The sequence below is a fragment of the Phyllostomus discolor genome, chromosome 7 (genome assembly GCF_004126475.2).
Source record: "Phyllostomus discolor isolate MPI-MPIP mPhyDis1 chromosome 7, mPhyDis1.pri.v3, whole genome shotgun sequence".
Lineage (NCBI taxonomy): Eukaryota > Metazoa > Chordata > Mammalia > Chiroptera > Phyllostomidae > Phyllostomus > Phyllostomus discolor.
This window is the reverse complement of record NC_040909.2, coordinates 51,780,380-51,800,710: the sequence shown is the minus strand read 5'-3', so window position 1 is coordinate 51,800,710 and position 20,331 is coordinate 51,780,380. Positions and strand designations below refer to the sequence as shown.

At 39.7% G+C, this 20,331-nt stretch overlaps 2 protein-coding genes and 1 non-coding gene across 8 annotated transcripts in view; 2 read left to right on the top strand and 1 right to left on the bottom strand.

The window, feature by feature from the left end:
- The window catches only part of ACOX2 (acyl-CoA oxidase 2), a 33,654-nt gene extending 28,011 nt beyond the window's left edge, over positions 1 to 5,643 (top strand). For all 3 annotated transcript variants that reach the window (XM_036030962.1, XM_028518463.2, XM_036030964.1), the window contains exons 14-15: positions 2,018 to 2,150; positions 5,337 to 5,643. In XM_036030962.1, the coding sequence (XP_035886855.1) occupies positions 2,018 to 2,150; positions 5,337 to 5,399 (196 nt within the window). In that variant the 3' untranslated portion in view covers positions 5,400 to 5,643. The remainder of the gene's footprint in view (positions 1 to 2,017; positions 2,151 to 5,336) is intronic.
- Positions 5,644 to 7,247: 1,604 nt separating this feature from the next.
- Positions 7,248 to 16,995, bottom strand: KCTD6 (potassium channel tetramerization domain containing 6). Of its 4 annotated transcripts, none has more exons than XM_028518259.2 (3): positions 16,782 to 16,995; positions 10,156 to 10,224; positions 7,248 to 8,628 (listed from the first exon to the last, which is right to left on the bottom strand). In XM_028518259.2, exons 2-3 carry the CDS (start codon positions 10,180 to 10,182, stop codon positions 7,942 to 7,944), a joined length of 714 nt encoding a protein of 237 aa, XP_028374060.1. In that variant the 5' UTR covers positions 10,183 to 10,224; positions 16,782 to 16,995; the 3' UTR covers positions 7,248 to 7,941. The 4 variants fall into 4 exon arrangements, with proteins under 4 accessions (XP_028374060.1, XP_035886859.1, XP_028374059.1 ...); XM_036030966.1 differs by lacking the exon at positions 16,782 to 16,995 and adding an exon at positions 12,791 to 16,625; XM_028518258.2 differs by lacking the exon at positions 16,782 to 16,995 and adding an exon at positions 11,433 to 12,355.
- On the top strand, positions 14,312 to 14,422 carry LOC114502167. The gene has a single exon (XR_003685020.1). It is a non-coding gene; the product is annotated as a U6 spliceosomal RNA (small nuclear RNA).
- Positions 16,996 to 20,331: the final 3,336 nt, after the last annotated feature.

The following is a 20,331-nucleotide window of genomic DNA, read 5'->3' as shown; positions in this document are numbered from 1 at the left end:
TGGAGACAGAGTCAAAGCTTATTTTTAAGATGGGAGAAATGATATGTTTGTATCCTGATGGAAATGATCCAGTTTGTACCCTAATGGAAATGTTGATATTGTAGGGCAGGGGTGTCAACTCATTTTCACCGGGGGCCACATCAGCCTCATGGTTGCCTTCAAAGGGCAGAATGTAATTTTAGGACCGTATGAATGTACTACTCCTTAAATAGGGGCAAGGAGCTTGGTGCTGCCGCCAGGTAGAGACAAGGTACATAGCAGGATAAAACAAGGTGGAGGGCCAGAATCAGCCCACGGGCCTTGTGTTTGCCACCTGTGTTGTAGGGGAAGGCAGAATTTCTGGAACATTGTTCTCTAGTAAACAAGAAAGGACTGGCCTGAGGTGGAAGCCTGGGCAGTTGACTTGTACTAAGAGAAATAGCACTGTATGTATAAATGAATGGGTGGGAACTTACAGAAATGCTCCTACCACTTCTGTCTTATCAGTGGAATAGGAAGCAAAGACATTTAGGTAAGAGTTAGAGAGGTGACGAGTGTAGGTTGAGGAAGTGTGAAATAATCATCTAAGAATAAAGAAGTAAATGAACTAGAGCACTGTAATAGGACTGCTGGGCGACAATACGGGCCTGCTTGAGCACCGTTTACCCCGGTCAGTGTTGGTTCTCCCAGCCACAGCCACAAAGGTGGCACCACAAAGTCAGCAGAAAATCAAAGATAATGAGGGATGGGGTTTTGCCAAACAAGTACGACAAAGCAAGAAAATTACTGAATATATTTTTGAGGGAATGAACATACAAACCATGAAATTTCAGCTGGATAAGAAGGAAAGTGAGACCACAAGGGGTTGAAGGACATTTATATAGGTGGTGGGTGCCAGAAGGGTCAAAGAATTATATACAGCTCTATATGAAATCACCTCATGATGACGATACAGGGTCATACAGAAAGATTAAAATAGGCACAGTATCCCAGTCATTTCAAATGCTTTGTGAAACAAGAGTTAGGGAAGAGTGTAAACAAATAATCACATTATTATATTTTACGTCCTATGCTACAAAAGGAAGGCAAGCAAGTGAACGTTTTTTAAAATACTTCATTCAACAGGTTAAAAGAAAACACATCTTGTTGCTTGAAAGGGAAAAATGAATACAGAAGTCAGAACACTAGAGAGGGTAAGCTAAAGAGACAGGAGTCAGAGAAAGGAGTGTGTTTGAGGTTTTTTGAGAAGTTGCAAACGTTGGTTATGAGTCCTGGTGTGTGATCTTGGCAGAGTGACAGAAGCTGTAGAACAAGGTCAATGGAGCAGCAGATTTGAGGGACTGAGAAGCTGGGCGTTAGAGGTATGCCCGCACAGACAGTGAAATCTCCAATTAGTGACAGCAGAGCTGGAGAGCAGGGGCCCAAAGGTGAGTCACTGTAATGGGAGACATGTGGCGGGGACCTGGCCCGGCTGTGAGCAGGACACACAGAATCGTAAAAATATATAGGATATGTGCGGTCCTAATTTAAGCACTGAATATTAGTGTGGCCAAAATTGGGAGGCAGGAAAGTGAAGAGAAGGAAGCACAGGTTGGGGTGGGGGGAGGACAGGTAGGGGTGAGAAGAAGGGTGCTAAAAACAAATCCTCATCTTTGGTAATGGCGAGTCAACATATAATATCTAAAAGTGAACAAACAAGAAACAGAAATACAAACAAGGTATTTAGAGACATTCAGGTAAAAACCAAAAATATCAGTTAAAAGACTGAAACTGATTGCCTCTGGGTGGAGATGGGGCGTTCAGAGATGGGGGTGAGACAAGGACATGGTGATTTTAAATAACAAGCCTTAAAGAACTACTTGATTCTTTACGCTGCACTATAACTGATCAAAACTAAAAACTTGAAAAAAAAACTGACTTGTTCAAAATTAAATAATGATGTAACCTCTAATTAGGTGTTATTATTCACCATCCCAGATTAATCAGATTCATAAGAGCAGTCTAAAATACTCACAAACTCTTTTTTTTTCCCCCTCAGGAAGGATGCCATCTCGTTAACTGATGCTTTCGACTTCACGGATCACTGTTTAAACTCGGCACTTGGCTGTTACGACGGAAATGTCTATGAACGTCTGTTCCATTGGGCTCAGACGGCACCAACCAATACTCAGGTAGTTGAGTAGAATGTTATAAATTATGCAAGGGAGCAGAGAACAAGCAGTGACTGCACCTCCCTGTGTCTTCCCATTTTAATTGATTCCCACTAGGTTAGAAATCGCTTGGCATATTATATCTGTTTAAAATATTTTGAGAATACATAAAAGAAATCAGGAGGGGGTGTGGCCTGGCAGGAACTCTGAGTCTGGACTGGAATCAGCAAAGTGCACTGCTCAGAATTTGATAAAGGGAATTAGGAGGAAGATCCAAGCTTCAAATCATGGCTTGACACACCCAAGGACCTACGCACATAATGGCAAACTGGCTTTTAAGTAACAAAAATAAGATAAATCATACCTCATCTCATTTTTAGGCTCTTAACTATGTTTTATGTTGAAAAAAGTGGGTATTCACGGGCGATAGGAAGCTTGGATGGACTGGAGAGTCTCTCAGACCTGACTGCCTGCTGAGATGCCTCCTTCCTCTTCCCTTTAAGGAACACAATCCCAGGAACACAGAAAGCTGCTGCATTGCCATCAGTAGCCCAGCAAAGCCCAGTACATTACATTACAGTCCAGTACATTAACAGGAGTTAAGAAATAAACCAGGTATTTAGAATTTGAGGGATCAATATTCTAGGAACACAACAGATTATTTTAAGTTCTATCATGAAAATATGTTACTCAGATAGTGAAACTTACTCTTTTACCTCTTAGGTCAAATTTCAGAAAAGGTGCCTTAACACCTCATCAAATTGGTAACTCTCAGGCTTCACACCTACCAAAGTGTTAGACTTGCTCTTAACATTTTGCATTCTGTCATACCTCAGAGTTTAATTTAACAGGATCATCTAAAGTTGTAACATGACAGGTTATGCCGAAGATGGTTGGCCAATCCATCCTCACCCATTCTCTTACAGAAGACCAATCCATTTCGGTCATTCTCTGACTCCAGGAAGGCATCCTTTTGACTACAAGGAAATACAAACAACTCACTAAAGAAGGCATGATACATTTACTGCTTAGTACAGTTAAGCTAACACTAGTTGTTTTACTTTTTCTAATGCTTAGATCTCTTTACTTTCTAATATTTAAATCCTGGCATGAAACTACAGCAGTCCTCCCACCCAAGAATAGCTCCTGTGGTCTGAAGATAAATGCATGCCCTTTGATGCTCCAGAGAAAAACCTCCCTTGCTGTGACCCGTCAGGAAATGCAGACATGACCTGGCTCAAACCTGTTTTACTAGCACTGCACAAGGAAACATGCCAGTTCTTCTGACTCTGCATGTTCACTAAAGCACACAGGGGACTTTCTTGTTCTTTTACTGTTTCTAATACTTATTTTAAAAGAATTTAATCTGGACACTGTATGAGGGCAGGCTTATCTAAATGACAGGCATGACTGACCCACAGCATCAACAAATTTGGTAAAATGTTGATGCACTTCATCCCACTCACTTTTCCCTTTTCTTTCTTGCCTGCCACCTCACTGTGAGCAAGGATGGAGTCTTCATCTTCCTAACTCCAGGATCTATCACAGAGAGTAGGCTTTGCATTTATGGAGTTAACATGGTTTTAAGACCTACACAGTAAGATAAAGGAATCTGGTACATACACGATGCTGCAGACCTCCCCATCGTAGCTTCCATTAACTTGCTAAAAAGGTGACAGGCACAGTAATGTGGCTCTTTCATGAAAGCAGTTTAAGAATTGAGATTATAAATGACCTTGGAGAACTGTCTCCAATTAGTTAAAATGATACTCAGTTGACTGCTATATAGGCACATGGTCTTACATTTCTGGCTCCTCTAGAGACCAGCAAAATAACACCTTTAACGTGTATTTTTTTAATCCACTGTAGATAATTTTGAAACTGCAGTGAAAGGCATTTTTCATTTGCACTAGTTGAAAAAGGTACACTATGCGTATTTCAAATAAATTAAAATAGCTATGTTAAAACATGCCTTGTTGACACAAATGTGCAAATGGGGGTCTATTTCACTAACATTTTTCCACCAAAAGAAAAGGTACCACGCTAAATTAAATGTCTCAGAATCCTAAGTCAGTTGCTCTTCTGTCTGGGAAGGTAAGTGACGAGCTTTCTCCCAAGACTGAATGATGCACTCTTCCATGGTTTAATTGAGCCATGGTATCTGGTTTATTGGCTTTTTCCCTGTCTGGATGCTATTTCAAGCCAGTTTTTCCAAAGTGAACAGCAAAAAGCTGTTACCCTCCCCACATGAACTCATATCTAATTGATTTCCTACAGATGCAAGCAGTGGAGGAAACACTGGCATGATCTCAAAACAAGATTCCTATTTCCCAAAAATTATTCTATTGTACAAGTTTGTCCAGGTAGTTGCTAGATGCATTAATAGACACAGTTACTGATTCATTCACTCATTCAACATATTTATTGAGCAAATACTATGTGCCAGAAACCTAGGTTCTAAGGATACAGTGGAGAACAAGAGTTATAGACACTGTTTTCAAGGAGTTTCAGCCATGAGAGGCAAAAAATAAACAAGTAAGTATTACAAAAGATGAGAACAGGGCTGTGAAGGAACAAAACAAGATATTATATTAGAAAGTAATGGGGAGCCCTGACTGGAGTAGCTCAGTGGGTTGGGTGCTGTCCTGCAATCCAAAAGCTTGCCAGTTAGATTTCCATTCAGGACACATGCCTGGGTTGTGGGTTCAGTCCCCAGTTGGGACACATGCCAAGAGGCTACCAATGATGTTTCTCACATAGAAGTTCCTCTCCCTCTCTTTCGCCCACTCCCAACCTCTCTAAAAAAACAAATAAATAACATCTTTTTTTAAAAAGAGAGAAAATAGGGAGAACCTATTCTGATACAGAATCTTACTTACTTGATTCCACCTTCTCATTCCTTGGTTTATATGGCTAATGTTCAATTTCAAAGAGCCTCAAAGAGTTGAGCTCTTTATTTGTATTAAATTCCAAAAGCAAATGATAACTGTTTTTCAATTGGCCACCTGCACCCACGATTTAAAATCTGCTTAAGAAAATGAAGGATGCCCTTTCAAAAAAATATTCTCCATATGTTCACATAAAATGAATTTTTAAAGTTAAGGATCTTATGTAATATTAATTTTGAAACTCAAAACAATTTGAAATTAAGTTATTAATTCTGGCACAAATATTCTGTCTTAATAATGCTCTTCTTTCTACAAACAGGGGAACCCTGCCTATGAGAAATATCTAAGACCACTACTACAAAGTTGGAGATCCAAGCTGTGAAATAATCAACGGCATTCAAGAAGCACCATTAAGTGATAATAGTAGTATGGCATATATATCATTAAAATTTTAAAGTACATATATGTGTACTTTTTAGAGTCATTACCTTCTAGAGAGAGTCTGAAGTGAATGAAATACCTATGATTTACTTCAAAATAATCCATGGGAAGAAAAGGGGTGAGTGAATAGTTCTTGATGTTAGTCAACAGGTGCGTGAGTGTTTAAACTATCCTCTTCTAAATATGTTTGAAATTTCCCGCAATAAAACATACTAGCACTATTCAATTGTAGCATATAGTTTGTTAAATGCCAGGGACTCATTAGTTATTATTTGTATCTATAGCACACACTTATTCAAGAGTTTAAAAGGACACACACATGCACAACACTATCCTTCTCCAAAAGTGCCTATACTTGGTGTAATCCAAATATACTGTATAGCCCTAAGACTGCAACTAAATATCAATTATTTTAAAATCAACTCTTCCACAGAAAATTAAAATGCATATGAGAATTGTGTCAAATTACCCAAATATACTCAAGCAACATTTTTCATGTCATTTTCAGTTGCCTCAGCATATAAAACACTCAAAATTAAATGCCACCAGACGAATTAAATTGCAAAATATCTTAGCTGGCTACTTTTCCTAATTACCCTCATATAAATAATCATTCAGTTGTTAATAATTAATAAATCTGGGAAAAATTACCAAAAGCAAACTTATCTCCAGTAAACCGGACAAGGAAGAGACCTCATAAGGTTTAACTTTTAAAACCTTGGAAGGGCAAATATTCTCATTTCCATACTAGTTTTCAAACCAAATAATTTTATCTCATGTTCACCTCAGCTACCTTAACAACACATAAGAGACTCGGGTGTTTTTTTTTTTTAAGGTAGCCATTAATCAGTTTAAAGTAGGAGGCAATTTTCTAAAAATATAACCTCATACTAGTACATTTACTGAAATTATAATAACCTGCCAATAACATTAAGGAATTTTAGTTTGAAAAAGGGGTAATCATAGGTTTCTGAATGGTAGTCATTTGTCAAGTCTTAAAATAAATTTTCTAGAGAATGGCAAAAATGGATGGTGTTTTTATCCTCCCTTCAGAGGAAGAATCTCAGAGGAAATAAGGAGTGATCTACCTTAGGGGCACATAGCCTTAGAACTTTCTTCCCATAGAAAGAGGAAGATACTGCCAGACTTCCTTTTAGAAGGTGTTCTAGCAAACTAGCAAGTCTCACTATAGTTAACATAACCTTCCCTGTGAGTAACTTCCAAGAAATAGAATCAAATGAACCACACAAAGTAAGACTATAGTGAAACAAATAAACGAACACCTATCTCCAACTATTCCAGATCCTTCATTCACTACAGTTTACTTCTTCTCCTCAGAAATAACTTTAATAATAAAATACACTCTGGGTCACCATAATATAAGAGAATAAGGTAGCTGAAAAGTCAGTTTGTCCCCATACTCAACACAAAGCTAGGATAAGGGTCATGTTCAGAACTATGACAAATGGCAGCTTGTTGAAGAAAAACCTTTAATCCTCAACATAAATCCTATTTGACAAAATTTGTCAAACTGTATGTTCATTGTTGTACTCTTTTAGACAAAATTAGTAATCTCATCTATTCCTGCTTTAAAAACACAGCAGAGTTCTATAAACTACATCCTAAGGTTCCACCGAGACTTCTTGAATCAAATACCAGTGTGCCTTGGTAGTGTATACTGGTACTTAAAACAAACAATGTGTACTTTAGACAAGGAATGATTTTCCCCCAGAAGTAACAATAGTCACAAATACAAACCCAGTTTTTCTATTTCGCTTTTTATTAGTTCTTTTTTTTTCCTGGTAGACAGTACACTTGGGAATTAGTACTGCACCAGGCTCAAGAAGTTAAGATTTCTACCACAGGGACATTTTGTATTCAGAATCCAATATAAATATTTCTAGTCAGACATTTCCATGGCTACAGATATTTGGTTGCTTGATTTATATGCATAGAAAGAAACAGTTGTCATAACTGTAAAAAGCAGTACTTAACAAGTACTTTTAAATGATTAGAACAGTTTTCCTTTAATATTATGATACAACTTATTGGTCTGGAAACTAGGTCACCCTGCATGATGTTTGATTTTTGTCAAAAGCATCATGCATACTCTGTTTATTCTTTCAGCTCTGCATTTCTTAGTCTTCGAGTTGAGCTAGGGACTATTTAATCAGAAATCATTTTAGCACTGTAATAATAATAAAAAAAAAAGCTCTGTTAAGGGTAGATTATATACCATAATAATTTCAGACTTCTTTTATAAAAAGGTATCTGGAGGCTCTGAACAGGCACATGCATACTCAGGGCAAAGTGAACAAAACATAGAGGATTCTGCTAAAGCACAAAACTTCCTTCTGGTCTTCAATGCCTGCAAATAAATACAAAAATTTTTTTTAAAAAATCCCACACTGTGATTAAAAAAAAATCAGTCTTTTCCATCTATTGGAGAGTCAGTTTCCAGAAACTTTTCCCAGGGTTAGAGATCAATCATCCGTCTTCCGGGCCAACCTACAGAAAGTCCAGTTGTGCTCCACTGTGTTCTCATTGGCCCGCTCACTCATGTGATGCACTCGGGTGTTGCGGATCGTGAAGCCTTGTTTTGTGATATATTCCATCAGGTGGACCCGCAGAGAAACTTCCTGGTGGTAATCACAGGGTCCAAAAGTGAAGGAAACCTGGCAGTCTCTGGTGTCCATCATGTGCTTATTCCACTTGGTAAAATAGTTTGAGATACCTTCAAGTAAGGAATGGACCTTGGTGGTGATGGTTAATTGAGTTATGATGACAGCTACTGGATTGGAATACTTAGAAAGCTTCCGGGTACTAGATAGCTCCACAACTTCTTCAAAAGTATCCATAGGATACAAAGGCTTAGGGTCATTGAGACACTGGATCAAGGGCTCAATTTGATAAAAATCTGCTTCCTTCCGAAGCAGATCAAATTCCTTAAAATCCAGGGGTAAGGTCAACTCTGAAGTTCTTAAGAAGTTGAGGACATATCTGAAAAGAGGTCCATCTCGATCAATGAAGTAATTGCCTTGAGGGTCTCGAGCTGTGGGGAAGTCCCCCCCAAACATAGCTCCGAGCATGGAATCTGGGTATCGCGTCAATGTAGTGAGGGACGTTGTGTACAAGTGTCCACCTACATTTAACGTGACTGGGTCAGTCATCTGAAATTTTTTAAGAAAATGATTAGTCACCTGAAAGTTTTAAAATTCTAAATTTGACAAATTAAGAAAAATGACAGCAAGCAAAGCAAAAGATTCCTTCAGGCTGTAAGTTATTTAGCAATCCTACTATGCAAAACAGCTTTGCTTTCAGTGATTAAACCCACCTAGATGCAGAGATCAAACATATGCATTCAATAGGGAAAAAAGGGATAAATCTAATTCTTTAAAGACATACTAAGAAACAAGAGCATGACTTCCAAAACCATTTAATTTCAAGCCCAGAATCTAAAGGGAAGTAGAGTACCATATTCTGCCATGCATAATGCATACCTGTGCTTTTGGCCCAAACTTTCAGGGGAAAAAAAACCTTTCACTTTATTTTTTTAATTCAATTATTTATTTATATTTAGATACTTGCTTTTGGTATTATAAAGGAATTTCAGCATTTTTTTTAACATATCAGAGTACAAGAACTTTTATGTAACAAATAACTACAAAACACAACAGACACAAGGCATTTCATTTCAGGTACTACCCACGCAGGATACATGCCCCAAAATTTGGGCGAAACAGTGTACATTATACACGGCAAAATATAGTATATTATGTCAAGACAAAAGCCAAACTAAAATAAACTAATTTAAGTGTTTCCATTTAAAAGAGACTTTCATTTTTCTTAACTCAATTTGACATAAAGTAGACAAAAAAATGATTTGATAATGAAAAGAATCTACTTTTGATATTTCTTTTGTTTCTTCATCAAAAATGGGGGGAATCATGAAATTTATTTTAAAGATAAAAATTTGTGCAGACCTAATCTTCATAACTTTTTCATGGCAATAACAGTGGCAAATACCAAATTAAAATACACAGTTTGATCACACAATCTCATATACCAGCAACTTTCAATTTCAAAATCTGACAGTGTATTCACTTTTGTAACATTAATGTTGCAATCTGGCCTTTAGTTTTGAAAAGCAAGCTTCTCTAAATAATATATACCTTCAGTTTTAGAAACCATACTTAAAGAAAACATATATAGACAGATGAACAAAGTACTAGGCAAGTAAAATATTTCTTACCAAAGGCAAAGAATAATAGGAAGACATATACCATACATATGTAAAGAAAGTAAAAGTGGGAGAAGTGGCACCTTCTCAATGGTTAACCTCCTTAACCACAAGGAAATGCCCTTTGTACCATTACCTACCAGACCCTTTTGTAGGCTACCCTATGAAGAAAGAGTGTTAAGAGCAATTTTAAAGACTAAAAAATCATGATCTCTCTCAAATAAGTGATTAATTATAAAGTTACTTTGAGAGTCGAAACTAAGTATGCTTACATAAAAACACCAAACCAAACAAAAACACCCCCCAAATACAGTCTAAACTAATTAAGGGGGGGTTGCACCAATCATTTTCACTTTTACAAGATGTATAGTATTGTACCTAAGAATACATCAGAAGGGGTAAAGACATAAAAAAATAATTTGACAGCCTTCAAAATGCATCTGCAGAGGCCTCTCACCATATAGCCCCAGTCTCCATTATCCATCTGCTCCAGCGCGGCGTCTGGGGAGCCCAGGTTCCAGGGAAACTTGGGGAGAAGAAAAAGACATGACAGCGCATGTAACTATGAAACAGAGAAGGTTTTTACACCCTACAGGGTAGGCAAAACACCAGGAAACTATTCATTTTTGCTCAATTAAAAATTGCCACAGGGCAGCCCTGGCTGGTGTGGCTCAGTGGACTGATCGGTGGCCTGCTAACCAAAAAGTCATGGGTTCGATTCCCAGTCAGGGCATGTTCCTGGTTTGCAGGCCGGGTTCCCAGTTGGGGGTACAAGAGGCAGCCCACTGACATCTCTCACACTGGTGTTTCTCTCCCTCTTTTTCTCCTTCCCTTTCCCTCTCTCTAAAAATAAATAAATAAAATCTTTATTTTAAAAAACTGCTAAGGGCAAAGATCTGAAGAAGAAAGCATTTCTCTAGGGCAGCAATTTTCAAATGATGTGCAACACAAGTTTTTAAAACATGCAGTACCTGACTATTTAGTCAGGGGCACTGACCTCTTTTTCCTCAGACTGTCAAAAAAATGACAACAGCCAATACAACAATAGCCATCCAGTATAAATAAATCAAAATTATACCTTTTTTGGAAGACTGGCAAAAAAATAGAATATATTTTGGGGGTTTCCACCAAACTCTACAGAGAAAGAATTATCCTATACTTAGAGGAGGAAGAGCCCAGCAGTAAGCTAGTCATTCAAATCCTACCTATCTTCTCTGAAAATTCAATTTTTAGAATTTCTATAGTAGAACATTATGATTAACTCTACAACTTTATCCTTATACTTATCATGATCCTTATCAAAAAGGCCGTATACAAGAAAGGAAGAAAAAACCCTCTTCTTCATCAGCATTTCAGCTATACAAACTAAACATCTCAGTAAATGCATTAAAAACTATAAGCCTCCAAGACACCAGTACTGCTTTGCAAGAGAAATACACCAGAATGATATTTATTTCATAACATAAAACTAATTATACTTTTAATACTAATACATGTCATGTTATACAATAATCAAAACAAATAGAAAATAATTTAAAAGTCAAACCATTAGAGCACAATTTGGGGCAAAAAAGAACCTTACAAATCTGTTTGAAAGTTGCCAAATTACTTCAACAGATTCCCAGGTATTGAATAGCTTTAGTCAGTACCCTCTCACACACATCATTCCCCAAATTAACAGGGAAAGCAAATTTCAAAAGCTCTGACAAGAGACAGTAAGAAACATGGACTTACCAGTATTTACCCAGGAAAAGCATTGGCTTTTTTAACGTGATCTTTAAACAGATTCACTTTTCCCATTTCAGAGGAATCTGGCACACTATTCCCAGAACAGGCCCTGGCTACAGAAGATCACAAAGGCTCTTTCTCAAAAGGTCACTCAGGCATGTAGAGAACATTTGCATAGCACAGCATGCGCTGAAATCAGACCCTGAAGCATCTATTTCTTCACCTAGAAAATTCTTCAAAGCAAACAAGCTAGAATGTGGACCAGACAACATGAAGTTAGTTTTTATTCTCCACACTCAGCAGCTGGGTATAGATATAGATAGGCCTCCACATGCTAGAGGGTGAGAAGTAGAACCAATGTCAAATTCAGGACTGTTGTGACAAGCTATCATTCCTCACAAACAGTATCTGAAGTAAAGAGAACCAAAAACAGCTTTAACAATTTTTATTCAATAACTGATAAAACAGACAAGTAACAATTTAAAGGGCCAGTCATCCAAAGGTTCTGGTAAGATGCTCATCTTTGGCATCTTCTTATCTCCCCAAGTATTCATTCCTGACAGCCTCAAAAATAATTCAGTCAACTAACATTTACTCTAGGCCAATAAACATTATGTGCTATGTGGATACACAGAAACAGGAAAGGTACAAATTCCTGCCCTCATGGAGCTTTCAATCTATGAAGAAAGGCAACATGCAATGCTTGAAGTACAGAACACAATTCGAAAGTGCTGTTTATATAGCACTTCTATACAGATAGACTAGCAGAGGCTTTCTGGAAGAAAGAGCAAGAACAGTTCCACGTGGAAAAACGGAGGACTTCTGGGAAGATCTTGCTCAGTAGACCTCAGCAGGGATATCTGGACAACCTGAGAGGGATTCTAGAATGAAGAAACATTTTAGGTAAAAGAGGAGGGGGCCTTTCCCTTTCTCTCTCTCTCTCTCTCTCTCTCTCTCTCTCTCTCTCTCTCTCTCTCTCTCTCACACACACACACACACACACACACACAACACATCCCTGATACAGCCAGCAGAGCATGAATTACTGTTACCGTTTTAGAGAAGTAATGGATAAGTGACTTGCTCTAGGCCCCACAGATGGAAAGGAATGGATTAAGAACTTGGGTTTGCTGACTCCTAGTTTAGATCGTTCCATAAATCCCCTCTTTCTACGGAAACTGAAAGAAACAGAACCCCAAAAACAAGACACTGAAAGGATTAATTTTGGACCCCATACAGCTATCTATTAACCCTAACCACCTAGTAGGGTTTTATTTACAAATTTAACAGTAACTCAGTCTAAGTGAGCAGTCATGATGGGTTTGTAAAAATTCCAGAGGCAAAAATAGCAAGAACCTACTCACTAGTGTGATTGAAGGCTGCTGTCCTGTTTATAAGTGAGGAAATCCAATATACGAATATCCAAATGGCTGAATGAAAAATGGGGGACCAAAGAAAGACAAGGAAAAAAAAAAAACCAGACATCATCAACATTATAACTGTTATGCAAGGTGTGTCCACTAGTAATCCTTTCTTGTTTCTTTTTCACTGCTAAATCAAAACAAGATAACTTCTTGAGCAATCATAAAAAGAAAATCATATGATGCCCCTGAATCCGTTCCACAGTAAAAGCCAAGGTTCTATTCTGGTACAGAGATGTAATGAAACCTCAAGCTTAATAATTCAAGAAAGCAATTATGGTAATCTACATAAACCCGTGTTTCTTAAAAAGCAACCCAAATCTCCTTACACTTGTATACAAGATACATCAAAATAAAATGAAATTACTATTATTCACATTCAATACCAATGACTAAACTACCCCCCAAAAATCAAATTGTTCACTAAAAAGCTCTAAGGGAAAAAATAATATTGATTAGTTTAAATTTTATCTCTACTCCTTACTTCTATTAAATATCCTCTATGGAAATGCTTAGATACAGCAAGAAACAAACCAAAAAAAAGCAGGAACATTCTGGTCTTCCAATCAGCCTCTGAATTGATAACTATTAGGAACATCTCAGAGACAGTGCAGATGAATGAAATAGAATATAATCCAAAAGAATTTCCGGAATAGCTTCAATCTCTTCTAAATCATTTTCCAGAGCTGCTAACAATTAGAAAATGATTTATTTGCTTTTCATCCTTTCTCCCTTCTGGCACAGTCTCCAGTGGGGGCTTAATGAGAAGTTAAATGACCACAAGACAAGGAGGAAATCTTGAAATGGGCATCAAATGGGCTTGTTTTACTGATGAAGACAAAGAAAACCTAGTATTTCAGAAAATTTGCCAGGAATGGAGATTATGAGGGTAACAATGAAAAAGCCAAGCATAATTATACAGTTCAAAAAAGGCTCCAGACCTTGTAAAATCAGTTCACCTGGAAAAAAATATGACCTTTGGCCCAAATAAAAGTCTTGTGGCAACTGGGTGACAAATCCAAAAATATAACAGTACTGAAAAACACTATTTTCACCCCCACTTAAGCTTCCAGGGTTAATGTATAAATTCTGTTAGCAGATAATTAAGTTAAGAAAAATGCTAAAAAAATTTATAAAAGCCTTAAGAAAACTTCCTAAGAATTTTCCAAAGTAGCAAATCTGGAAAAATGCACAATAAACAAGTCAATACCTTAAAGAAAAACCAAAGAACCCCTGAAAGCCATTTTCCTCACTACTGCAGAATAGCAATTACAGGCTTCACGGTTATGATGAACTAATTGAACACAAATATTCTGGGTTTATTATTTCAGGTACAGACTAAGAATTCTCTGGGGCAAAAGTTCTACTCCTACATAACAATCTATACATTGCAATACACACACCTCCAAACTTGACTAAATAATAAAAACCTATAGCTACTGCCTTTCCAAAGTTTCCAGGCAACTCTTTTAAAATGGCTTTCTAGGGCTCGCTTCAAATTGGAGCAATATAGAGAAGATTACATGGCCCCTGCTCCAGGATGACACACAGGTTCCTGAAGTGTTCCGCATTATAAAAAGCAAAGAAAGAAAGAAAAGAAAAAGAAAGGAAAGAAGGAAATAAAACACCTTTCTACTGTATTCTTTGTGCCGGGCATTCCGGAAAGGAGATTCAATAAACTTCATCTATACATACTTTTGAATTACCTTTGTACCGAATTTCTCTGTTCTTGAAATGTGGGAGTTTGAAAGTGAAATACTTTTTATAGTAACTAGTTCAGCAACATCTAAAGGAGTGTTTTGGGCTAACATTCACATACAGGCTGGCGCAAGTAGCCAGGCACACAGGAGAATGTGACTGTGATGTTAGGTTATCCTTAACTATACCTCTAAAGGAATGGATTGTCTTTTTCCTAAAACATTCTTTTTTCTCTCTCTTCTCTCCCATGTTCTAGAAGAAAGGCTAAGTTGAAAATTGACTTTAATACTAAAAAGCTATCACAAATAGTCACAAAATTATTAAATTCCTCTTACACCCACTCAGTTTCTACAGGATAAAACAAGAGAATGCCACCTTCCCAAAAGCAGTAATACCACTTAGGCACAATAGCAAGACAACAAGTGACCTAGAGGGTAACAGGTCAGAACTAAGGCTCTGCAGTCCCATGCAGGCCAGCACAGAGGAAAGAGAATGGGTGAAGATCTATATCTCAATTCTGCTCCAATTCTACTTATGAGACCCTGGTTAAATCACTCTTTATGCCCAGCTGCTTCTCTGCAGAAAAGGAGAAAATAAGCAAGATCATGAATAGAAAAACATTTGTAAACTGGCCAGAATTAAACAAATATGAAAATACAAGTGGCAGTATAAACAAAATTTCTGTGGTAAATTGAGAAACTTGAGAGTGTGAACACAAGTAATTTAGAACACTGGCATGAAGGCAGGACAAATATCAAAGAAAAGACCTCTTCATTTGCTTCCAGTCTCCCCAGGTCTCCCTTTCCCCAGAGCTCCAGAAGGGAGAACTACAGGTACAGGGAACCATCCAGCTTTTATAGAGATGGCCAGACATCGGAGCTCTTGACCACAGAAGGAACTTCTCGAAAGCATGACTCAGGATTATCTCCACCGTAAAGATGAATCCAAATAGACATGTGTATTCCATCTTAAATAGAATAGAATCCGCATATAAAAATCTAAAACCCCTTGAAGGATTCATAGAAAGATTCACCCTAGGACTCCTTTATGTAATAATGCTTTAGTTTCAATACTATTTATGAAAATTCAAATCACACAAACCTTAAGAACGGCATCTATAACCGTCCTGACCACTCAGTCCTTAATATCCATGACATTACACAATTAAGTATTAGTGTGGATGGATGGTTCTCAACCAAAGAGCAAGTTTTCTCATCCTACCAACCCTGTAGATAAAGAGATTTTCCTTTTCCTAGATACACACTTGTTCATTTGAAAACATCAGGCCTGTGCCTCCCCTAGCTCTTTCCTCTCCTGGAATCATTCATGTACTCTGGCACTGGTGACAGCAAGAAGATGAACATGCCAACGGGAAATGGTAAGGCATTTAGGCTACCCCAAACATTCTTAGTCAAACCAGATCACCCAGGGTCTCGCTGCACCCAAACCTCATCATCTATCACTAAGTCCTAAAATTGAATTTTTCGATTTGTTCTGGAACTGGTATAGTTGAACAGAAACTTGATAACTTCAGCAGAATATCCAAACAGGATCTGGTTCATTTCTCCCGTCCTAGCCTCAGACAGCCTCCAGCACCGTCGGCCCAGCAGGTGCTTCAGAGGCTCCCCAGAACCGCGGCCATTTATCACTTCTGACATCAAGCATTAAAAATGCCATGACACACACAAATCTGAACATAAAAAACTCAGCTGCTGTCAGAGCGTCTCTCTGGGGCAGAAAATCCCCTGAGGCAGGGACCAGAAGCCCTACCGTAAGCTTCAAATTGCCGCAAATAGTGGCTAATAAGCACCACCCCCCAAAACAATAATTTTCGAGCACACCTCGTGGAGTCCCTGGCCGGGCGATGCCTCGCTACTGCCCCGCAGACAAAGTGCCCCCACCTTGATCCGGCCCCGGCGTCGGACAGGAGATGCTTCGGGCCCGGGCAGGGGGCGCGCACCGAAGCCCGAACCTGGGTCCTCAGACAACACATGTCCCATCCCCGCTGGCCTCGGAACCCCCGCCCAAGCCCCGCCGCTCCGCTGCGGGAAGCCCGCTGCGGGCCCGTACCAGCCCCGGAGCGCGCCGCCCGGGCTCCTCTCAGTCCCTCAGCGCAGCCCCGCCACCGCCCGATTCACCTCAACCGCGCTCTCCCTGCCGCTCCTCACGGGCTTCTCCTCCAGCCCGGCCCTCCCGAGCCCCGGGAACCCTAATCCCCCGGCCCGCCCCCACTCACTGCAAGGCGGCAGCGGCCGGGCCGGGAGACACCGGCGGCCGGAGAGCGTGAGCGCAAGGACAAGCGAGCCCGCGCCCAGGGGCGGCGGCGGCGGCGGCAGAGGGGACGACTGATCCCGCTCCCGGAGTTGCGGCTCCAGCCGCCGGGAGCGGGAGGCACCTCCCAGCACAGCCGCGGCGCCACGAGCGCGCGCGCCCCCTAATGACGGCGCGTGCCAGAGGCCAGAGGGCCTTGGGCTGGAGGAACTCCGCAGGGCTCAGTCAGGCAGAACCGTCAGAGACCCGCCCCCGAGACTCCGCCCCCAAACTCGAGGCCCCGCCTAAACCTCGCCTCTACGTCGTGCCTCCGCCTGCAATTTGGGATCAGCCCAGTCCTCCCGCAGTTTTAACTGTGAGCGTCCTCAGACCTATTCTTGTTTTCTCACGAACCTGTGTGCTGTCCGGACCACGTGGTAAGCCTAAGGCGTACAACTGCCATCAAGATGGAAGGGGTCCTAAGTAGCGGAGAAAACAGACAAGACCCAAGGAAACAAAATCGTGACACGTTTATCATATATTGGGAGATGTCTGATTAAAGGAATTAAATGGGAATAATGAGACGGGACCTCTGCTTTAGATGCAAATCCAAGAAAGACCTGGACACTGGGCTTGTAGCAGAGTACCCCTGGAGTGGCTGTTGGTAGGGGAGTCGACCCTAGTAAGGTCACCTATCAGGCTTGGTGTACAAGATAGGGAAGGGCAGCCAGGCCTGAAGGGCCAACATGGGTAGCCAGATGGGGAGAAGGACAGAGCTGACTTTAGCAGGAAAAAAAAAAAAACCCGACCAGTACGAAGGCTCTGAGGCCAAAAGGCACTGGCCCTACTTGAGTCTGGGCACCCGTATTGTCCTCATTTCACCAGGAAGTGAGCCAGGACTGCAGAAGGTAGGGAATTACGTAGAAGCCTTGGAACTAATTGGTCTCCAAGAAAACACTCCTTCAAAATCCCATTTGCTCCTGCTAACCAGATCTGTCTCTCCCCTTCCTGGTGGTGGTACTTGACATATATTTTGCCATTTTCCCTTCACCAGGATAACCACTGGCCTTTAGAAACTTACCTGTGTTTCATGTCTGCATGTGCATGAGCTGGCTGAGGTTGAACTTTTATCATATGATCACAATCATATCTGATACTTGGTTTGTCTTGAAAACTCAAATTAATGGGTTAAATAAGTGACATATGCTTCATCAGCATAAGTGTTACATTATCAAATTTAAAAGACTAGGTGAGCTTACAGGGAAATGTGTGAGAAAATAAGCAGAACACAAAATGGTATACATGATATAATCCTAATTTTATTTATAACAACATAAATATACATAAACAAATATTTTAAAGAAAATACAGCAAATCATTGATCATAGTTCTCTAGGTAGTAGGATGGGAATGTAGTGACTTATCACTTCTTAATCTTCTTTTTGGATTTTCTATATTTTCTAGAATCAATATTGAATTTATAATCAGAAAACTATAAAAAATCAAAGGTGTTTATTTTTCCTACAAGAAAGACAATATCAGCGCTGGCTGTTGTGGCTCAGTGGACTGAGCATGGGCCTGCAAAATGACAGGTCGCAGTTGGATTCCGTGTCAGGGCACACACCTGGGTTGCAGGCCAGGTCTCCCCGAGGGGGCATGGAGAGGCAACCATACATTGATGTTTCCCTCTTTCTCCTTCCCTTCCCTCTCTCTAAAAATAAATAAATAAACAAGGAAGGAAGGAAGGCAGGCAGGCAGGCAATATCAGAATTATCCAACACTGGGATCCCCAGGATTTGGTGCCACTGAAAAATCCAGATCTGCTACTGGCTTACTGGTGTCCTTCAAAGAGTCATTTCCCCTCTCAGAGTTTGTTTCCCCAACTAAAAACTGAATGGAGCGCAGCTGGTGTGGCTCAGTGGATTGAGTGCCTGCCTTTAAACTGAAAGGTTGCGCATTCAACCCTGACCCCAGGGTCTGGGCATATGCCTGGGTCCCCAGTTGGGGGCATCTCTTCCTCTCTTTCTCCCTTGCTTCCCCTCTCTCTAAAAGTAAATAAATACAATCTTAAAAAATAAAATCTTTAAAAAAAACAACTGAGTGAAATTAACTTTGTCAGTGATTTTTTTCCTTTCTTTTTTTTAAAAAGATTTTAGAGAGAGGGGAAGGGAGGGAGAAAGAGAGGGAGAGAAACATCAGTGTGTGGTTGCCTCTCGCGCACTCCCCACTGAGGACCTGTCCTGCAATTGGAGCATGTGCCCTACCTTGGAATTGAACTCAAGACCCTTTGGTTTGCAAGCTGGCGCTCAATCCAGTGAGCCACACCAGCCAGGATGTCAGTGGTTTTCACAAAACTATTCTTACATGTCTGAAAGTTTTTACTGCTATTATAAATTATATTTTCAAATTTATATTTTATAATGTATTAATTGGTGGTTGTTGAAATGCAGTTGGTTTTTATATAATAATCTTGTATTTTGCAGACTTGAGCTCTTTTTTAGTTCTAAGTGTATAGGCTCTCTTGAATTTTCTGTGTAAATATTCAGGGTCTTTATTTCCTTTTCCTTATTTTACTGTACTGACTAAAATCTACAGTACAATGTTGAATTATAGTAATGATAGTGAACATTTCTATCCTGTTCTTGACTGTTTCTAGCATGCCACCATTGAATATGGTGTTTGTTGTAGATTTTTGATAGATACCCATTATTGAAGTACTATTATCAAGGTACTTTATAGAAGGAAGCACTATTGTGCTGTGTTAAGAATGGATGTTAAGATGTATCAAATGTGGGATTTTTCACCCTAATGTAATGAATTGCAATTGTGGATTTTATTACATTAAAACATCAATGAATTCCTAGAATAAACTTACCTTGATGATGTATTATTTTTTCAATATAGTTCTGCATGCTGTTTGCTAATATTTTCATTAGGGTTTTTTATGTCCATACTCATGAATGCAAGATGTTTACTATTTTCTTCTCTTATTTTCTCCATGTGTGGTTTTACTGTCAAAGTTACATAAGCCTCATAAAAAATGAATTAAGAAATGGTATCTCTTTACTAGAGCAACTTCTGTAAGACTTGGAGTTTGGATTTCCTTATAGGTTTCTCCTGTAAACCATCTTGGTTTAGAGCTTGGGAGTGAAAAGCATTTATACAGACACCTCAACCCACAAAATTCAGTCCGGCCTCAGGGCCCGCCTTTCCACCTAAGCAGCTTTTGTAGGGCCACCAGGAATCTTGTTGCTGAATCCAAAAGAACCTCCTCAGATTTCCCCATCAGGCCTCCCTGGGTGATATATTGACCACACCCTCTGACAGACAGCCCCTTCGGATTTTTCCAGCCTATTCTGGTTTTCCTCCTTCCTCTGCAGTGCCTCCTCTCACTCATGGAGACACTCCTCCTCAGGCTTTACCCACCCCTCAGGCCCAGGCTTCTGGCCCAGACCATTGTCTCTGTTCTGACTCCTCCTCTCTGTCGGCTGGCTCAGGCACCTCTGCAGAGTCCATCATTGTCTCTAAGCCAAAAG

Excerpts from the sequence above, each read along its gene's own strand:
- KCTD6 (XM_028518259.2), bottom strand. The coding sequence starts at position 10,182 with ATGGATAATGGAGACTGGGGCTATATG. Across the intron at positions 8,629-10,155 it reads ATGGAGACTGGGGCTATATG|ATGACTGACCCAGTCACGTT; the intron begins GTGAGAGGCCTC and ends AAAAAATTTCAG.